The sequence below is a fragment of the Miscanthus floridulus genome, chromosome 3 (genome assembly GCF_019320115.1).
Source record: "Miscanthus floridulus cultivar M001 chromosome 3, ASM1932011v1, whole genome shotgun sequence".
NCBI classification, from domain to species: Eukaryota; Viridiplantae; Streptophyta; class Magnoliopsida; order Poales; family Poaceae; genus Miscanthus; species Miscanthus floridulus.
Genome location: NC_089582.1, coordinates 123,895,758 through 123,915,641, shown reverse-complemented (window position 1 = coordinate 123,915,641; position 19,884 = coordinate 123,895,758). Strand labels below are relative to the sequence as shown.

At 42.6% G+C, this 19,884-nt stretch overlaps 3 protein-coding genes across 5 annotated transcripts; 1 reads left to right on the top strand and 2 right to left on the bottom strand.

Moving 5' to 3' along the window:
• Positions 1–1,138: 1,138 nt before the first annotated feature.
• LOC136546769 (putative disease resistance protein RGA3) lies at positions 1,139–7,532 on the top strand. The gene is made up of 3 exons (XM_066538739.1): positions 1,139–1,429; positions 2,826–3,146; positions 4,093–7,532. The coding sequence occupies exons 2-3, from the start codon at positions 2,859–2,861 to the stop codon at positions 7,039–7,041; spliced, it is 3,237 nt and encodes a 1,078-aa protein (XP_066394836.1). The 5' UTR covers positions 1,139–1,429; positions 2,826–2,858; the 3' UTR covers positions 7,042–7,532.
• Positions 7,533–8,317: 785 nt separating this feature from the next.
• LOC136542313 (putative disease resistance protein RGA3) lies at positions 8,318–12,476 on the bottom strand. The gene is made up of 2 exons (XM_066534686.1): positions 12,041–12,476; positions 8,318–11,890 (listed from the first exon to the last, which is right to left on the bottom strand). Exons 1-2 carry the CDS (start codon positions 12,314–12,316, stop codon positions 8,816–8,818), a joined length of 3,351 nt encoding a protein of 1,116 aa, XP_066390783.1. The 5' UTR covers positions 12,317–12,476; the 3' UTR covers positions 8,318–8,815.
• A 983-nt stretch (positions 12,477–13,459) lies between these two features.
• LOC136542316 (uncharacterized) lies at positions 13,460–19,312 on the bottom strand. Of its 3 annotated transcripts, none has more exons than XM_066534691.1 (6): positions 19,178–19,312; positions 15,469–16,225; positions 15,096–15,154; positions 14,860–14,988; positions 14,378–14,513; positions 13,460–14,098 (listed from the first exon to the last, which is right to left on the bottom strand). In XM_066534691.1, exons 2-6 carry the CDS (start codon positions 16,171–16,173, stop codon positions 13,799–13,801), a joined length of 1,329 nt encoding a protein of 442 aa, XP_066390788.1. In that variant the 5' UTR covers positions 16,174–16,225; positions 19,178–19,312; the 3' UTR covers positions 13,460–13,798. The 3 variants fall into 3 exon arrangements, with proteins under 3 accessions (XP_066390788.1, XP_066390789.1, XP_066390787.1); XM_066534692.1 differs by lacking the exon at positions 19,178–19,312 and adding an exon at positions 16,794–17,127; XM_066534690.1 differs by lacking the exon at positions 19,178–19,312 and adding an exon at positions 16,900–17,124.
• Positions 19,313–19,884: the final 572 nt, after the last annotated feature.

The following is a 19,884-nucleotide window of genomic DNA, read 5'->3' as shown; positions in this document are numbered from 1 at the left end:
TAACTCGTTCTCATTATTGGATCCTTGGAAAAAAATATGGACTTTTTGGGCTCTCTCTTGAGGTGTGCCCGACGGAACCCGCCCGATGTAGTTCGCTCTCGGGGTGCTTAGTGTCAGTGGAAGACAAGCGCCTTCGTAAGTTGGTTATTTTGGGTGGTTCTACCACATTAGGAGTCTTGAGTTCCTTGCAGGAGTTTGTATGCTTTCTTGGAGCTAAAATTCAGAGAATTCCACTTGTAGGAACAAGTATCCCAAACCTGTTCATCACCCTTGTTGCAGAAAGTCTTGAAGAGTTGCCAACTCCTCTTAAGCTTGAACTGATAAGGGGAGTGTGAAATTTCTGCTAGCATCACTCTCCATGAAGAATTTTAAGGAGCATTTCTGCTTCTTGGCAAAAGAAAACAAATGAGGAAATCTGTCACTAGGACTAGGGTTCAGCCGGCTGTCCTTCCAAATAAGAATAGAATTACCCATATTTGGCTTGCAAATTGTTATAGTACTAAAATCATGATAGAGTTTGAGTATATCCTTTCACCAGAAGGAGTCAACAGGGGATCTCGCATGTGGGGGACTGCTGGTGTTGGCATAGAGTTTTTCCCAAGTTAATTAAACTCAAGGAATTTCAGCATGATTGTAAAATTTATCAAGATATTTCAGTAGGAGAGCTTTGTTCTGGGTTTTTAGATCAATAATACCAAGACCTCCTTCATTTTTCGGCCTACAAGCAGGTTCCCGAGCAGCTAAGCAGGACCCCTTTCTGTTGATATCCCCACCACTCCAAAGACAGTGTTTCATATACTTGTCAATCTGTTTGATAACCTGTGGAAGCAGAAGGCTGCACATATAGCTTTGGCTTGGTCTTCAACCAAACATTATTTAGGGGTTGTTCCCTTCTGCTGAACCACGGCTGTAGCTGTAGCTTTCTCTATAATCACTGTAGCAGCGGCGGCTTTTGGCTGCAGGAGCCAGTTGCCAAACATAATGTTTAAGATTTCTTATCAGCAAATTATGGTCCATTTCATTTCGTTTTTCTTTTTTTATATCACTAAAAGTAATAAGTATCAAGTACGGGGTGTTGACTGCGAATTTTGATAATAATGGGTCAACTAGTGAATTTCGTGACAGCTAGCACTAGCATCTTCGCCGGCCAGCCCTCCTGGAGCGAGGACTGGAGCATTAAAAACTCAGGCGATGCCGCGGGGCGATCTGATCATATGGAAGCTGCAGCGAAGACGACGCCCCTCTAATTCGCCGCATTGCGCAGCGGCGGTAGTCCCAAGATCTGCTCCGCGCAAGGCGCCCTTCAGGCTCTCAGGAAGCTTGGTGCCGTCGACGGCTCACAGCTTCCGCCTTTCTTTGGCGGCATCGCCCAAGCTCAAGGTTCGGGTGGGGTGGGCAAGCACTGCTGCTGCCTTCAAGATCCCTGAAGGTGTGAAAATGCATCTTTTTTATGCTATTGAGTATCGTATTCCATCTTGTTTGTTCCGGGAATTCTGGATTGCGAGTACACTGTTGGTCTGCTGCAGTATTTGCGAGTACAGTATTAGGATGGTAGCATCCTGGCAAACTGCCCAAGAGGTGCAGTCTTTGATGCGACCTTGTTTTATGCTGGATCTAATTTGTTGTTTAATGGAGGGTTCTGAGTGCAATGTTGCGTGTTTAGTAGCATCCTGGAGGGAGCTCAGTAGCAATTGAGGTGCATTCATGATTCATGTGTTAGGATGATCTCCATCAGTTGGTCCAACGGTCAATTGGGCCCTTGATCCGCGCCCTGATCGGGGGCGCTCAGCTGGTTCTCCTGGCTGATGGCCCCCGTCGTGTAGCGCCGTAAAAGGATGGTGGGGGCTGTGGCACAAGACACGAGGTTCACTGTAGCCGCCAGCGCCCCACCGAAGTTCCTAACCCTAAACCGATCGAGAGGGGCATTGTGAGCGACGGGAAGCGCCATCGCCTTCGCCGCTGCCACAGCACCGCACCTGCACTGCTGCTGCGTTCGACGACCTAGCGGGCGCCTGCACGGCTTCCCCTACTACAACTCCAGTGGCCATGTCGCGGTGGCGCCGTGGCCGTGACTGCGCATGGCGGGGTACATCACCAAGTCTCCCATCTAAGTCAAGTTTTACCCACTAGATCTGCACCTAGAGGTCCTATCAGTTCTATCATCATGTTGTTGGGTGATTTGGGCCATTTTGCAGTGTAGGAGCCCAAGAGGCCAAGAGGTAGGCAGGATCATGCAAATTGTTGGTTAATCCAAAGGAAGGAATGCTTGGAGGGTGGTAGATTCAGGAAACATGTCTTCAGATGTGCTATTAAGCTAATAGAGGTCTTTCAGTCATTGTGAAAATAAGTTATTGTGCATATTAAGTGCTAGGGGCAAATGAACAATGATGTAGTACTATTCGGAAGTCGAGAATCTGGTGCATAATTTATTGAAACCCACCGGCACGAAGGAACATTGACTTGTTCCTTTCTTCTGTACATCAATAACAATAACGTGGCTGGGCCACAGTGGACATCTGCCATTACCTTCACAAACTCCCTTTTTAATTTTTTTTGAGGTAAAATAACAAATAGGGAAATAAACTTTTGAGGCAAAAAATTTTTGGGGGGCCTCCAGCAAGTTGTAACATGGAAAAACATATATAGTTTTTATGTCTTCAGAGATCCCTTGCTTCATAAATATGTACAGGTCGCAAGCCATAACATTCATATAGGTTGGTCGTTAACAATATTTGATAAAACTATGCATGGTTCTCAATGATGGTGAGCAGCAAGAGGGGATGCCATTTTTATTTTTCTAACATAACAAGTTTGGTTCCTTGCAGAGAAGATATTATTTGAACACTTCCAAGTGAGTTATGATGGAGATGATTCTATCTGAGTTCACAAAACAAGTTATCATCTCACTTGGCAATTTAGCCAGTAATGAAATAGCCAAAGTTTTGTGCGTCAGAAATGAGATTAGCAAACTGTCGAGAAAACTTGAGAGTATGAGAGCTATCATTACAGATGCAGAGCAGACAGTTGTGCAAAATGAAACTACTAGGGATTGGCTGAAGAGGTCACGAGAAGTTATTTATGAGGCTGAAAACATAATTGACCGATGTAGGATTGAAAAGGAGAGGTTCCAAACATCAGAGCCACAGGTCAGGAAATGTCTTGAATCTTCCTTGATTTTACTTTTGTACATTCAGGGTTGCATGTTTGCATTATAGTTTTGGTATTCAGTATTCGCTTAGAAGTCTTGACTCCCAAGAGCCGAGACTAAAATGTTTTGCTAAAGTCCCAATGCTTGTCCAGTGTTCTTGCATAGTCTACAACTGAATCTCCTTGGCTTTGAGAGTTCACCTAGTGGTCATTGCCATCCTCTGACATCTTCACATATTTTTAGAGCCTCAGCTCAGAGATGTGGCTGAGGCTAGGTGATATCCTTCAAAAGATGTCAATCCTTACAGGAATTTCCAACCAGCTGCAACAACACGTGGAAAGTTGAAACAACAGATGTTATTTACCGTCTGTTTTCCTTTTTATAGACAGCACAATGTAGTGATTATTTCTGGGTCTGGCTGCTCAGTTTCTCAAAATTGTCTCAAGTCTATAAATGTTCGCAAGATTCACAGCATGCTAAGTGGATCACAGTCTCATTGGTTGTACATGCTTGTGTGCTTAGAACATTATTTGGGTACTGACTAGGAATTTAAGAAGGATTGATTGAGCTGTTCTAAGCATCATACACTACAAGCCAACTGATACTCCCTCAGTTTAAAAATACAAGGCATATGTTTTGGAAAGAGTTAAATTTTGCATGTTGTGATCAACACTTTTCAAATTACACAACTGTATTCATATTTTTTTTTAAAAAGATTCACATTATATTAGGTTTATAGTAATATATGATTTATTCTATAAGCAAACAGTTTAACATAAAGACTGAGCCAAAACAAAATATGCCTTGCATTCGCTTTTTTCCTCAAACCCGCAGGAGAGCTGCATATTATTTCATTAAGAAGGCTCATTTATCAAATGCATTCACATATTTCATCCAAATTTGGCTATCCGAGTCAGGAATTAAATTGTTTCCTTTCTGTACAGGAATGCAATCCTTCATCTGTCTTTAAGTGCTGCAGAGATGTTGGTATTGACTACATAGTCACAAGTGATATACATGAACTGAATCAGAAACTTGACAGCATCATTGAAGAGGGTGAGAGGCTGCATATAGAGCCAGCGATTGAGGATCAAATAAGATCAGATCAAACAAGATCAGATCTTGACTTTGCTCCAGATCTAGAGCCTGATATTGTGGGCAGAGAGGTGGAAAACGACTGTGAAAATCTCATTGAACTACTAATAAAGAGAGATGATATTCCTAGTCGTCCCAATCGTCCTTTGTTGGCTATTATAGGAACAATTGGAGTTGGCAAGACTACTCTTGCTAGAAAGGTATACCACAAGACAGAAACTTTTTTTGAGCCTAGGGTATGGGTTCATGTCTCCAAAGACTTGCAGCATATGACAATGTGGTCAGGTGAGAGATTCAGTAAAGGAGATACTGCACGACTACAGGCAGAGCTGCGCACATGGTTACAAGGTAACAAGTTTCTGCTGGTCATCGATGATGTCTGGGGAGAGAATGTTTGGGATGGGCTGCTAGAGATACAAGCACAGCATGGCAGCCCTGGCAGTAGAGTCCTTATAACAACCCGGAATGAGCGTGTTGCGAGGAGGATGGGGGCAGTTCATCTTCACCATGTGAAGGGCTTGAATGAGGATGATGGTTGGTGGCTACTTCGTACAAGGGCTTTCCTTGATGAGAGCACTGGAAACATGCAAGATATTGGTAGGCGAATTGTGCAAAAGTGCAATGGCCTTCCAATGGCAATAAGGAGAATTGGATGCCATCTAAGGGAAGTGGACCTTAAAGAAGATGACTGGGAGAGAATCTACTCCAGTGATTTCTGTGGCCTTTCTTCGAGGATAAGAAACGCTATCAATACTAGCTACCTTGAGTTGCCATATTATCTGAAAAGGTGCTTTCTTTATTGCTCATTATATCCAGAGGGGTCTGTGATTGATCGGCAGTGTATCACTCAGCAGTGGATTGCGGAGGGGTTTATTGTGACCCAGCAGAACACAGCTGTTGAAGAGGAAGCTAAAAAATGCTATGAGGAATTGTTAGGTAGGGGCCTTCTTTTGCCCGAAAATCAAACTTATGGTGCAGAGAGATCGAAGATGCCTCATCTCTTCAGATCATTTGCACTTCTCCAGTCACAAGATGAATACTTTATTGGCAATCCTCAAGACATAGGTGATACTTTGAGGCCATGCCGCTTAACTATTACAACTGGAGGTGCAGAAGCGATCAGAAATGGTATTAGAAAGTTGAAGACCTCGAGGACAATAATCCTGTGTGGGAGCCCATTAAATGACACGATCCTGGGTGATATTTTTCAGAAGTGCACACATCTAAGGGTTCTAGATCTTGGAGATACACAGATTGAGTGTGTTGCAAGGAGTTTGGGATCCATGATGCACCTTAGATATCTTAGCTTTGCAAACACCCAAGTTAGAGAGATTCCATCTTCCATTGAGAATCTTAGGATGCTGCAGTTCTTAATTCTCAAAAATTGCACTCGTCTGAATGCTCTCCCAGAATCCCTTGGCCGCCTAACAAACTTGAGGACACTTGACATCTCAGGATCTGGACTAAATCAAGTGAAATTTGGATTCTCCATGATGAAAGAACTCAAATGCCTACAGGGTTTTCTTGTAAGCTCAAGAGGTTCAGAAAATAGAAACGGTTGGTCATTTCAAGAGCTGGGGTCCTTATATAAGCTGACAAGCCTCAAGATTCTTAGGCTAGAGAGAACATTAACCGTGGAAGATGCAGTACAATCAGCACTCGAGGCAAAACATCATCTCAAAGAGCTTGAGCTATGCTGCAGCACTGATGATGGAACGACAGAAATTAGTAGAGCAGCAAAAATTAAAGATGTGTTTGAAGCACTCAAGCCAGGACCTTCTATTGTCTCTCTCAAGCTAGAAAACTATTATGGCCACGGATTCCCATCTTGGCTAGACCCATTCCATCTCCGAGAACTAAAGCAGTTGACCCTTGATGGCTGTTTGCATTGCCAATATCTCCCATCTCTGGGTCAGATGAAGAATCTAAAATTCCTAGCAATAAATGGTTCCAATTTGTTAACTTACATTGGCCATGAAATTCGTGGGACACCAGATGATGGGGTGGCATTTCCGAAGCTGGAGCAGCTGGTTATCAGCAAGATGAGCAACTTGAAGTCATGGCAGGGCCTCGAAAAAAGAGATATGCCTTCGCTCATGAATTTCATGATCATTGGATGCCCCAAGCTGGATTCACTTCCTTCCTGGCTCAAGCATTGTATGGCATTGAGAAGCTTGCATATAGATCATGCTGATAACCTGGAAGCAATTGAGAACATACCTGCACTTAAAGAACTTGAAGTTTGTGAGAACAGCAAGCTGAAGGTGATCTCGAACCTTGGAAGACTTGAAGATCTGAAAGTAGTGGCTTGCTTGCTTTTGGATGTTGTGCAAGATGTCCCCTCATTGCGCACCGTGCATTCAAATGAAAAGAATTCAACCAAGCTTCCGCTGTGGCTACAGCCAGAAAAACCTTTCATGCTCAGGAGATTGGAAATTGTTGGAACTGAGGAGCTACTTGATAGCTGCTCCTCTGCAACTGCCCCATACTGGCCTATCATCCAAAATGCTGATCATGTATATGCTAATCTGCCAGATGGCTCCTTCTACTTCTCATATGCCAAAAGCAGTAGCTACTTCCACAAAAGCGCAAGGAACCTTGCACGGTCCTCTTTACTGAGCTCAGCTAGCTTCATTGTGCCGATTCCTCCACAAGCTGAAGAAGTTGTTTCGACGGATGAAATCAGAAACATCAGTGAGCCAACTGGCCAATCCTCAAGTCAGTCATGGATGAGGATACTTTTCACAGTTCTCCTCTTTGTTGCTGCCCATATCTTTTCATTGTCAAGCGAATATTGATCACGGATGAGTTCTGTGTTTGGGCACCTTAAATGTTATGCAATTGCCGTTCTGAATTCAGATGTGCCCTGTTTGTTGGGTCACAAAATTCATTTAGTGCATCTTTCTTGAACCATTTTATATTATTCTGTGTATTCATCAAGGCTTAAGTGAGTTATGTAATCATTAGACTGCCAACGAGCCTCTAGTCCATCTGGTTAGAGCGCCTCAGTGGTCTTGGGTTCGACTCCCCGTGGGAGCGAATTTTAGGTTTTGGTTAAAAAAAATCCCCTCGTCTGTCCCATGGCCAAAGTGCAGGTCAAAAAGGCTCAGCCCGGTTCTCACAAGGCAACAATGCCCCTGTGTCAGGGTGGGGTAGGAGTTCGGGGGGTTTCTCGACTTGTGTGAGAAGGTCTTTTTCTTTCATAGCAATGCCCGGGGGTGGTCTTACCCGTCGAGTTTTTTATATAGTCATTAGACTGGACTTCCTCATAAATGATATTCTTGAATTGTTCGGAGTCCTCTGTATTTATATATTCTTTGATATTGCTTGTACACATTAGCATTCTTTTCCCCATATTTCCTTTTCAAATAGTAAACCAAAAATGAATTTTAATTTCAATTGTCTCCTTTTGTTGCTATTCATGCAATGATGAGCTTGTACTCTAACTTTGGAAACCTACAACAAATGTCACCAGCACCCGGCCTGTCCCCATCTAAAAATACACCTTGAAGTATGAATTTAGCTTCAGTTTAAACTGGTAGATACATGAAACTCAACATAAACATCAGAGCTAAGTGGCTCCAAATTTTGAAAGAAAAACTGTGGATCCATGTCGAACGGCATCGATGTAATATGAGTGTAATCACTGTATTGCCTATAACTCTCATTAACTTTATATTAGCTCGTTGGTGTATGAAATTGGACGTGATGCTAATCATTTCTCTAGTGACGTGATAAAAATTCTTAATATGTGCACTTGGTTAATACACAGCTTATAAACAAACAAAAGGTTATGAGTTGTATTATCTAATTCAGTATCATGGATGCGTAATTTTAAATTCAATTTACATATAAGATATAAAGATCTCAATTTTCATTTTTGAGATCGAGATGCGGCTTCTGGAAATTTGTGATGTAATTTAATACAAGTGTAACTCACACTTATAATGCCTTATACAAAGTCAGGTCTCATACACTGGAACATTAAAATTGAGATGTGCATATAAACTATCAATGCATCATACAATTCAAACTAACTCAAGCAGAACGAAAGGCAAAACCACGTCATTGGCAGAACATGCTTTCATGATTCATTACTTCATTTGCAGGCAACAGCTTCAGTATTCAGACTGCAACTTTTCTGAACATTCCTAGACGTGCAAATACCAATTTATCTTTATCTTTGCAGCAAATATACATACACATAAATTACCGGCAGACTGAAGCAACAAACTGACGATCAAGCTGAGTAACTTATGTTCTGGGAATTTTGCAAAAAATAAATGATGTTTACATATTCTTTTCTTTCATTGATGCAGCACATCCATTTTTTTTAGAATTACAGCACACTTAGTTTTTAGAACCTTGACAAATGTGTCTTCTCCTAAGCACTCTGCAGCAGCAACTTTAGAATTCTGCCGAGAATGATACAGTTTCAAAAACTATTTGTGGATGTGCAATTCTGCTGAGAATTGCGTAAAGTGGACATGCACTTCTGCCAAGAATGTTACAATTTCGAAATTTATTTATGGTTTCTTTTTCATCTGATCACAGTTTGATATGAGAGACCCCTCACTCAAGAAATACAAGCAACAGCAAGAACACTGTTGTGAAGAAAATGAAGAGGGTCTGAACAAGCCGAATCTCTCTGCTTGTCCTATTCTGCAGCAAATAGGACAGAACTTGCATAAGAATGGCAGCCATAATAAGATACGGAACGAGGTAGTGTCTTATGGCCCTCTTCAGCGTGGAAATCCGTCTGAGTGGTACTCTGGGCACACCAACTCGAGAGGTTCTCACAACAGAATTATCAAGTGAAATGTTCAGCGCTTCGTGTGGAATCTCAGCTGCTAACAGGGCAGATGGGTTTCCTCGTTCACCGATTCTTTGATCGACATGGAAATCAGCAGAGCTTTTTGTGTAGGTGAAGAATGGAGATTCATCAGGTAGGTTTGCATAAACTTTGCTTATGTGACGGATGATTTCCCAGTCTTCATGATTGGGAAGTAATCTTTCAAGCAATTCTGCTCTGCCAACTATAGTGAATGTCTGCAGCTTGGATGCATTAGTAGCAACCCAATCTGGAAGTTCTCTTATCTCTCTATCTACAATGCGGACATGACTAAGGTGGACTTCAGTGACATCCTTCAACCGAGAGCAACCAAGGACTATCAGAACTTCAAGTAATGGAATATTTGAGATTTTTTGAAGTTCATTGCAGGCTTGGATAACCAATTCTTTGAGCACAGGCAAGTCCTCAATGATTTGCAGGCTATCAATATGGTGCAGTTGCATGCTTGTCAAGACTTTCGAGTTCTTGATTCCAGATGGCAGGTTACACAGCTTAGGACAATTCTCCAGACGGAATTTCACAAGGGAAGGCATATCAGCAGATGAAAATCCTATCCATGATTCAAGATTGGGCATGTCTCGAAGGTGCAACTGCTCTAGCCTTGGAAACGCCTGACCGGTACCTGTTTGCTCTTGCTTAATGGTAACTAACTTGGAACAGGCTGTTATAGTCAGGAACTTGAGTTCGGTTAGCTGGCCCAGGTTGGGAAGATGCTCACAGAATTTGCAATCAGTAAGAACAAGGCGCTGGAGGTTTGAGAGATTAGGTAGCCAATCAGGGAAAACTTTTCCATAATAGCTCACTATTTTGAGAGATTTCAAGCAGTGTGGAGGAGAAAGGCAATCAAATACGTCCTTAAGTGTTTTAGCATCTTCTTCTTGTACTTCAGACTGTCTATCATCATTGCTACAACATAGTTCAAGTTCCTTGAGGTGTGACTTCTTCTCCAGCATGGCTTCTTGCACCCTCAAAGGATCTGAGACTCTTTCCAACCTCAGAATCTGCAGGCTTCTCAATGCATCTAGAGATTTTAGGTCTTCCAAAGGCCACCCAGTTGGATCATCCTCACGCTTGGATTTACGGTTTACTACGAAGCCATGTAGCGTGGAGAGCTGCTTCAGATTTACCAAACTTGGTAGGACCTGATACAAGTTGGTTCCTCGAAGATCAAGATATCGCAAATATTGCAGTTTACCAATTCCATTTGGAAGATTATGTAGCCAATTGCAGTATCGAAGACCCAAGAACTGTAGATTTGTTAGGCACTCGATGGACTCTGGAAGCTCTGTAATTCGAGTTAGTGAAAGATTTAGCAGTCTAAGGTGATATAGAGATTCTAATGTCCTTGGAATATACTTAATTTCAGTACCACCAAGGTCCAACACCTGCAAATATTTGAGCCCCTTAAACAGCTTGTCTAAGCTGCGATTCCCCAATGGGTTTTTGTATAGAATAACTGTCTTCAAGCTTTCCACTGCTCCTATGTCTTCCACAGTAGTTTTTAGTAGGTTGCTTCTAATCCACACATGTCGCAGTCCTTCGCTGGAATTTCCATTGATGTTAGTCTTCAGTTCGCCAGTAAAAATTTTATCATTGACAAAGAACTGCAAAAAGGATCTAATTTGATCATGCATTGTGCATCTTGTTATGTCATCATTCCCAATTTCAGGCTGCAGAAGGTTCCTTGATAACAACTCTCTATAATACTCCTCTGCAGTCTTTTCAGGACTACAGTTGTCTCTTTCATCATTTAAACCCTCCGAAATCCACAGTTGACTGACAAACTGCTGCCTGATGACAAAGCCTTCAGGGAACAGTGATAAATAAATAAAGCATTGCTTCAGATGCAAGGGCAAATCATGGTAGCCCAAATAGATGGCCCCAGTTAAGCCATGGACATGGTCTCGAAGCTCCCTGAAGGACCATCCTTCGCTTTCATACACTCTCTGCCAGGCCTCACGGGTCGGTTCTTTTGTTCTTAGGACAGACCCTATAATCTTGACAGCCATTGGAAGCTTGTTACATTTTTGGATAATCGCTATTCCGATATTCCTTAAAATGTCGCCATGTAGGCTCTCATCTAGACAAGAAGCCCGGCAAAGCAAGGACCAACAATCCTGAAAAGTCAATTTCTTAACCCAGTAGATGTAAGCATCCTTCATCTGTGTCGAAATACTCTCATCACGAGTGGTGATCAAAATCCGGCTTCCATGACCACAGACATGCAAGTGAGCATCTAGGGAATTCTCATAAATTTGATGGCTGCGGACATCATCAAGCACCATAAAGAATCTCTTTCCTTTAAGAATGGCTGCCAACATGGCCTCAAGTTGTACCCTATTTTCTTCTCCACTGGGATTTCCACCAGCAGCCTTCACAATCGCAGAGAGTAATCCAATACCATCCAAGTCGTTGAAAACACTCACCCATACAACAATAGTGAATGCATTTCTGGTGCGATGATCGTCATGAATTTTCCTTGCCAGTGTAGTTTTTCCGATTCCACTATCCCCAACAATTATCATGACTTTGTTTGGACTCTTCCTCTCTGTCAATACGTCAATCAATTTATTTTTCACATTTTGAATGTCACCCAGAGTATCATCATCGAGCACCACCCCACAAGAAAATTCAGAGCCCCCACCTTGGCCTTCCTGGTTGATTGCTTGAAGTCCCAATTCGGAACCTTTCTGTAGAATACCATCCATTTGTTTATTGAGGCTACTGATACTGGTTTTGAAAGTCTTGTACTGGTTTCTGTCCATGTTTGATGGTAATGTAAACCAATGGCGTAACTGTCCACATGAAGATTGTAGATGATATTAGTAACCCACAAAAATACTTTGAGAAAAGACTAACAAATTAATATATAAAAAACTTTGAAAAAAGTTCCAAATTTGCTCGGCATCACGAGATCCAAGAGAAGGCAGGGAGAGCGCTCGTACCGATCTCCGGCCCTGCTGGTGGCGCCGGGCGGCGGCGCGGCGGAAGTCGTCGACAGAGTCTCCGAGCACGTAGAGCGCGTCCCGCAGATCGCGCAGCCAAGCCCTGGCGCCGGCGTCGCGGCCCTCCTTCGCCTCGGCGTCCGCTGCCAGGCCCCGCGCCCTGTCGAGCTTCCGCTCCAGCCGCCGCAGCTCGTCTGCGGGGACCCCGCCTTCGCCCGCGAGGAGCGCCGCCACCGAACGGGACGCGGACGGCAGCGCCGCGGTTGCGATCATCATGGCTGCGGCGACGTCGGCACGGCAGCGCCTCGGAGGGAAGGAGAAGCTCTGGCGACCACTGTGGTAAGGTCAACGCGCGGCAACTTGAGACACCGGGGGATGATCGTGGGCGACGTCATCTGACGCAAGCAACGCAGCTTGCTCATACTCCTGGCTGGCTAGCACATCGTGATTAACGTAACCAGGTGGATGCCACGTTGATTAATTAATCAACTAAATTAGTGATTAATAACAGTTGATTAGAAAACTTCTGGCAATCCTGACTGGCTGCTTTGGACCATTCGTCCAATTGTTGCACCAATAGAAAAAACTGAGCTATAGAGAATAGCTGCAATTTGAACTGTTACCGATTTTTGACCGGGGACTTTTTTTTTAAGCCTCTCTATGTACAGAGGTAGTATCTGTTTCGAGACACACATCTCCACACACACACGCACAGACGCAGAAGATCACCTGAAACTATAAACGGAGAATAAATCTCCGAGGCTCGGCTCGGCTCCTGGGCTGATTCCAGGAATCGAACCCAGGACCGGCCGCTTGAACCACCGCGAGCAAGCCAACTGAGCTACGGCTCGTCCTCTTTTGACCGGGGACTTGTCTGAATATGTAGTTGGAAGACCATGCAAATTGCAAAAGAACTTCATTTATACACGGTACTCAGCTCAGGAATCGTAAAATATATAATTGCCCAAGCAAATCAAAGCCGGGACGGCCAAGCAATGCAAGCTGACACAGCAAGCTACTAGTTTGTTGCTTTCTTCGTAATGCTACATACACTGGTTAGCAAAAGGTTGGTGTTTCAGACATTGGTTTTCACAGGGCATGTATCTCGAACGAGCCGAATTTGTATGTGAGGCCGCGTTTAGTTCGGCCCCGGATTCGGGGCCGCCAGAATCCCAGGTACTGTAGCGGCACTGTTGAGTACTGTAGCATTTTGTTTTTATTTAGTAGTAATTGTCCCATCGTTGACTAATTAGACTCAAAACGTTCGTCCCGTAAAGTACAACCAAACTGTGTAATTAGTTTTTGATTTCGTCAACATTTAGTACTCCATGCATGTATCGCAAATTTAATGTGATGAAGAATCTTCTTTTTGCATAGTGCCAAATTCTGGAATTTGGAGAACTAAACATGGCCTAAGTATGCCCAAGATTGTACACTATCTTATCCAATGATATATACTAGTTACAACTCTGCAAATCCATATTTGTCAGTGTAAGACTACCAAATTATTGATGTGGAAGTACAATAGGCAGCCACATTTTTATTAGCGAGAGGGCAAATTATTCATTGCTATACACTACTTCACCCCTAAAATACCTGCTCCTCTAATCCCTAACTCCTACTTCCCCTTCCATCACCGTTTCAAAGTTTCAAAATAAGGCTTGAAACAGAGTGGAAAACAGCATCAAGAAACCGACGCATCAAGCATGCTTTTTTTTTTTAGCAACGCATCAAGCATGCCTTGAGCTGTCGCCATGATCATCTCCGTGGAACTATTTGCCCAGATTCATCCTTCTCGAAGATCCTTGCGATCCACTCCTCCCATACTGCCCTGCGCCTTCCGCTGTCTGATAGCAGTGGGGCCTCAGTTGCTTCAGAAGTAGGATTCTCATCGAACGTACCATATGCTGATGGCATTTTTACATCAGCAACACCTAGTGTGATCGCACGTCTCAGCGCCTCCTGCTGCTCCTCGTCGTGATCTCTTGTAGCAGTGATCTCATCGCCCATCCTTTGAACCTCAGGTGCTTGCATGGTTTTCTCACTCTCCAGCAATAACTGAAATGATAAGAGCTGTTAATTTGCATCCCGTTTATGCACTTTTACTCACCAAACAGGCTGATGCGGAAAGTGTCACAGCCAAAAAAGGAAAAAAAATCCTCCGTAGTTTGAGAGTGAAAAAGGAAAGGTCTAAAAACTTCTCACCTGGACTATTGTGATTTGTGAAGCAGTTTTAGGCAGGTGTTACAGACTTGTAGTTCATTACCATAGGCGAATGATACTAACAAGCATTTCAAAGGGAAACAAGTCAATTTCGATGACAAAATGCAAACTTACATCTAATGCCCTTTGGGTCTCTCTTTCGATCCATATAATAGCATGATCAGATGTTGCGTTGCAAGAGAGAACAATGCGTTCAAATCTCCCATCCACCGGAACTGCTGTTCTCACAAGAGGGGGGTATCTTCCACATCTGCAGCAATCAGGAATTGTTTCAATAAAATTTCTGAACTATGTATCAAAGATGAAAAGCGAAATAACTATTTTTTTCAAGAAGTTTATCCTGTAGATATTGCTCATTGCATTATGTGAGTTACAAAAATGAATTGAAACCTACTTTGCATTAGCATGAAAATCTGCACACAACAAATTGGTGAACTATCAAATGGATCATCACAAGTCACAACGACATAGCTACAGATTAACAATGGCAGATCTCCATATTTTATTATTTTGACCATAGCATCCAGTTCTGTTGAAATAGCAAGCATTACTTAAATGCTTTTTTCAGGAAAAAAAATATAAAGGCAAATTCATACCTGAAAGGTTTCCTGTCAACAATGTGGTAAAGCCTACCAGGTGCATAGAGGCGCCTTGGATCTCTCAACATCACACTTTCAGGTATACAGGTGTCTATTAGGCACCTTCCACATAGAAGGCATGGTAAGCTGTACAAAGAGGACTACATCAGGTACCCTGAAAATAATCAGAGACCATAAATCCCTACAGATATGCATTATCATGTTGGTGATACATTAGAGTTAAGTTACATTACCAGAAGAGTGACTTGAAGATGTCTTCCAAAGGAATGTCTGTGCGAGGCAAAAAATCATCCTGGTTCACCAGATAGGACCATCAGAAAGATTTAACAGCATATTTCAGCTGGATTCTTGATCCAAGTAATGATAGAGGAAATTGCCAATAACACTGTGTTGCCAGTGCTCCACGAAAGATCATCATATAGCTTTGATATAAGCATCATTGGTTGTGAAGAAATTTGAAATTGAATGAAAGGGGAATTAATTTAGGCTCTGAAGTGGCAACAGCATAACTGAATTACAAGTGATTACCAATTTAATGGCCAAACACTTGTAAAACTAGTAACATAATGACACTGTTTTGGTAATTAACTAGTGATGGAACCTTACCTGAAGAATAACTGCATTGATGACATCCGCATAACGGACAGCCAAATTGAGTGACATACATCGGGCTGGTGCCATTGCAAAACAACGTATCCTCTTCCTGTCTATACCACCGAGCAGCTCCCTATTGTGCACTGCCAGCAAAGCTAGCATTGACACCACACCAGAGCCAAGAGAATGCCCAGCAAATGTGAGCGTATAACCAGGATTCCTCTCCAGAAGGTCCTTTAGAACATCACACTCAGCATCGAAAACCCACTCGGCAGCCTTAAGCAAGCCATTGTGCACGTAGCCACCATCGAACCTCCTCTGCCCAAGCTTGTTATCCAGAAGGACAGCATAGTCACTCTCCTTCATCATGTCCATTCCCCGAACAGCAAGCACGACATCTGAATGTTGGTGATCAACATACAGAAGGTACGTTGGTGCATGACCATGAGTGTCTTCATACGTCCTCCGGTGCACCACCCAACGTGGCTCCATGCCATAACCACCTGGAGGAGCCCATTGGGGGTTCTCAAGGTCATCCTCATAGACCGAGAGGATGATCCGACACAACCGTGGCACAGGCTCAAACTCTTCAGCCGTTGCAACACCCCAGGTCTCACTGTCGTAGCCTCCGTAGTGGAGGCAGCGCTGCCACACCCACCGCGCACACGCCAGGCAGTACACGCACTCGACGACAGGCAAGCAGCACGCGATTGACATCACATTAGTCGACCTTCAGAAATCGCTGTTGCGGTACTGACTATCGGATAAGCTGAAAACACAGAAGGAAAAGAAAAAAAAAAGGGTTTGTGTTATTCAGACAGATTTCAAAGAAACGTTTTGTTGCCATTGTGGAGCAGTGAGAAGATTGTGTTTGTGGATTTCATTGAAGGTCAGGTAAACTAGTTGAGGCAGAATACGGAATACCATAACCATAAGTCCATAACAGTGTAGAAGGGAAGGCTGAATATTCTCGGTATCACAGAAACAATTAAGAGGAAATCACAGAAACAAGAAAATGACGAATGTAGTGTAGCAATGGACTGCCTGACAGGTCAATCAATTCAAGGGTACTTCTAAACGATTGGAATGAGCTTTTGGAAGGAAAGTATCTCAGTAATTAATCTATGTGTTTTGTCCCTTGAGGCACCTGCAAAGCAAAGGGGAGCCTAGCACGTAGCACTAGCAGGCAGCTACCTGAAAAGAGTCAAGACCAAGAACTGATACTAATTTTGCTGAGGGGAAAAAAGAAGACGGGCTCTTGCAGGCACCGTACTCCTTGACCAAGCGACACCCCTGTTCCGCCCCTCAGCAACGAATTACTGGAGTAGAACTTTTACCTCCCGATTCCCAAGTCCCGAAGCATGGGACATCAAGCAAGTCGATTAAACAGCCGAAGACAGTAATCAACCGGCGGAAATGGAGCGAGGGGAAGGAGAATCTCACCACCCTGAAATTGAAGCTGCAGGAAGGGAGGCATCTGATGAGACGGGATCACGGGAAGAGGGAAATAGGTGCAGGCGTGGCGAGGCGAGGCGAGGCGAGGCAGGGGATAGTCGCGGCGGCAAGCCCCGCAGAGCTCCCTGTCTCCCAGCTTTCCAGGTACTCCGTACTTTTCTTCGCGTCAAGGTAAATAGGTGGCAGCTCGCAAGACCAGTGGCTGCAACTACTACTACGAGTCGAAACTCAAGAGGACGGTGGGAAGGGTAGGTTAGGAGGGTCGGTCCTGCGTCCTGCCGGACCGCCACGTGGCTGTGCGTACCTGTGTTTGCTGCCCACCGTTCAACTTCACGTCTTTCTACTCTCTACACTCCCACTGTTAGACGTCTTCAATGATATCTAGAGCTAACTGAGTCATTTTTTTGTCATTAAATAGTATAAAAAATTAAAATACTAACATAAACTTAAGAGATAGTCTTACACATTTCACAATACATCCATCTCACACAACATGATGTCTTCTATATTTTAGAAGAAATAGTTTGGAATTTCTGATGCAAAATTATCTTCTATATTTTAGAAGCTAGGTTTTTGAAACGATTGAAAGAACCCAACAAATATGTTCCGAACTTTTTTAGCCACTTCTAAAACGCATTGATTACCAATTATTTTTTTTTGGAAAACTATTAGAGATGCTCTTAGACATCTTCTTTGATCTAGCTTAGAGCTAGCTGAATTAATTTTTTAGTTACTAAATAGTGCAAAAAAACAAAATAAACTAGATAGTCTCGCACATTTCATGATACATCCATTTCACAGAGCGTGAATGATGTTCAGGACTGCATGTTGTAGTATTTCTCTCATTCATATTTATCAGACTAGAGCTAGTGTTAGCTTATATTGTTGAAGACGCTCTTAGTACAATTATATGACTAGGGTTGATACAATGGCCTTTTCAGTCCATGTATACCTCGCTTTTTGATGAATCAATCAATCTTAAGTTAAAAATATATTTATGATACTAAATAAGTATCATTAGGTTGTTAATCATGTCATACATTTTTATAATATAAACTTATTTAGAAATATAAATATCGGTATTATTTTCTATAAATTTAATAAATTTAAAATTAATTGACTTCTTGAAATATGGTATATGCATTTATTTTAGGATGGAGAAGTAAATAAAATGAAGGAAACTTTGTGCATAGTTCCAGCAGACTTGTTGACAACCTATTCATGATACTTGTTGACAAATGAATGACGGCAAAAGGAGAAAGGAGAATGAATGACGGTAATAAAAGGAGAAACATAGATAAAAGAAAAATAGAAGCATACTCCACATGTTGTCGTGGGTTTTTCTTAGAAATAAATCTGTTATATACATAATATTACTATATAGTATTATGTATATTGTGTATATATATGAATTTAACTTGCATTTCATTTTATTGTATCTGATTTGGTAAAAAAACAGGTAAGCTAATAGAAGAAAAACCAATAGAATATTTGATTATATTACTGAGGAATATGTGATAAAACAAATAGCATATGTAGATGACTTGTATGTTAATAGACTAAAGATTAAAAGTATTGCACATGATAGACATGACATGAATATTTTTTGTAGTTAATAAGGGGTGGCATGGACTTAGTGGAAAATGACGTGGACACCTTACATGAAGAGATAGAATATTTAGTGGAGTTATTTAGTGGGGAATGATGTGGACACCTTGCATGAAGGAAAAAATCATCTAGTGAGGTTTAGCTTAAGTATATATATTGTGATTACTGGATGGCCGAGATGGATATGGAGTCTCAGAAGTCACAGTAGATGGGACAGAAGTCACCACATGGCTGAATGCAGCGAAGATGTATCAACAACAGATGGCGAACACGCGGTACTGCGGACTGCGGTGTGCCGTGTGCGGTAGCCAAAGGCGGGCCAGGCTAAAAGATGTAATGGGCCCACTTCACGGCTCTCTCAGGGTCCAATATGAGTCCGGTCATGGTCTAATACCATCCATATAAGGGCCTGTTCTTAATGGGCCGATTCCTGGCCCCTCCACATGGGTTCGGCCGGGCCGAGATGCATTTTCCAAACAAAAGCCTGAACATACGTTTTTTTCTCTTTTTCTTACTATATATAGTATACAATAATATAAAACACTTATAATATAAAAAAATAGACATAGAGACTGGAGATTCCGCAACATAGGTATTATGTCAAGGTCATACACGAACATAGTGAAAAAGAGGGAATAACAAAGAGGAAATGAGTTACCTCAGCATATGCCATTGCCATCCTTATCTTTTTTTTTAATTACACAGTATGGTTGACGTGGATAATCATCTCCGGTCTCCATGGCCCAATAGAGAGTGCTACAGCTTCTACAGCTAGTCGCCTCGTACTGGCCAGCCACTTCCATATTCTCCAAAGTTCTCCGTGGCCTAATTTTGTAAAGAAAGTTCTTCGAGGTGCACGATCATGGCAGGCACGAAGTTATATAATACTGTACGTCGCTTTGCGTAGAAGTCTGAACTAATGAACCTGGCAGTATGGATTGCATCACCTTTCCCTTCCTGTTCCTAAACATGTTTAACAGGACCGTTCGCCCGCCCCACAAGCTAATATTCATTAAGCTGGCCTACTATAGTCTAAGCATCGGTTACATAATAATGAGAGATACAATAGGTTTCAAAAAGACATCTAAAGACAAGAAAGCGTAAAGAGTAGCCGGCCACCCAGCGTGCCACGTTGTCTGCTTTTCGTGGCCGTTCGATCGGCCGCGCGGACGGCCTATATCGGATGAGCCGCGGTCATTTTTCAAAAAAACTCTTCTTTTTTTTCCGGAAATCAACCCGCGCTCCAGAGTCCCTCTAAGGATATTTTGCAAAAAACACCTCAGATTATTTTGAAATCAACCCGCGGTCCAGAACAGATAGCCTCCAGGTTTTTTTTTCAAAAAAAACCTTATCTTTGTCGAAAAT

Coding starts and splice junctions, on each gene's coding strand:
- LOC136546769 (XM_066538739.1), top strand. CDS start 2,859: ATGATGGAGATGATTCTATCTGAGTTCACAAAACAAGTTATCATCTCA. Junction 3,147..4,092: donor TCCAAACATCAGAGCCACAG/GTCAGGAAATGT, acceptor CTTTCTGTACAG/GAATGCAATCCTTCATCTGT.
- LOC136542316 (XM_066534691.1), bottom strand. CDS start 16,173: ATGTCAATCGCGTGCTGCTTGCCTGTCGTCGAGTGCGTGTACTGCCTG. Junction 15,155..15,468: donor TCAATGCAGTTATTCTTCAG/GTAAGGTTCCAT, acceptor CTGGTGAACCAG/GATGATTTTTTGCCTCGCAC. Junction 14,989..15,095: donor ATCTTCAAGTCACTCTTCTG/GTAATGTAACTT, acceptor CTCTTTGTACAG/CTTACCATGCCTTCTATGTG.
- LOC136542313 (XM_066534686.1), bottom strand. CDS start 12,316: ATGATGATCGCAACCGCGGCGCTGCCGTCCGCGTCCCGTTCGGTGGCG. Junction 11,891..12,040: donor ACCAGCAGGGCCGGAGATCG/GTACGAGCGCTC, acceptor TCATGTGGACAG/TTACGCCATTGGTTTACATT.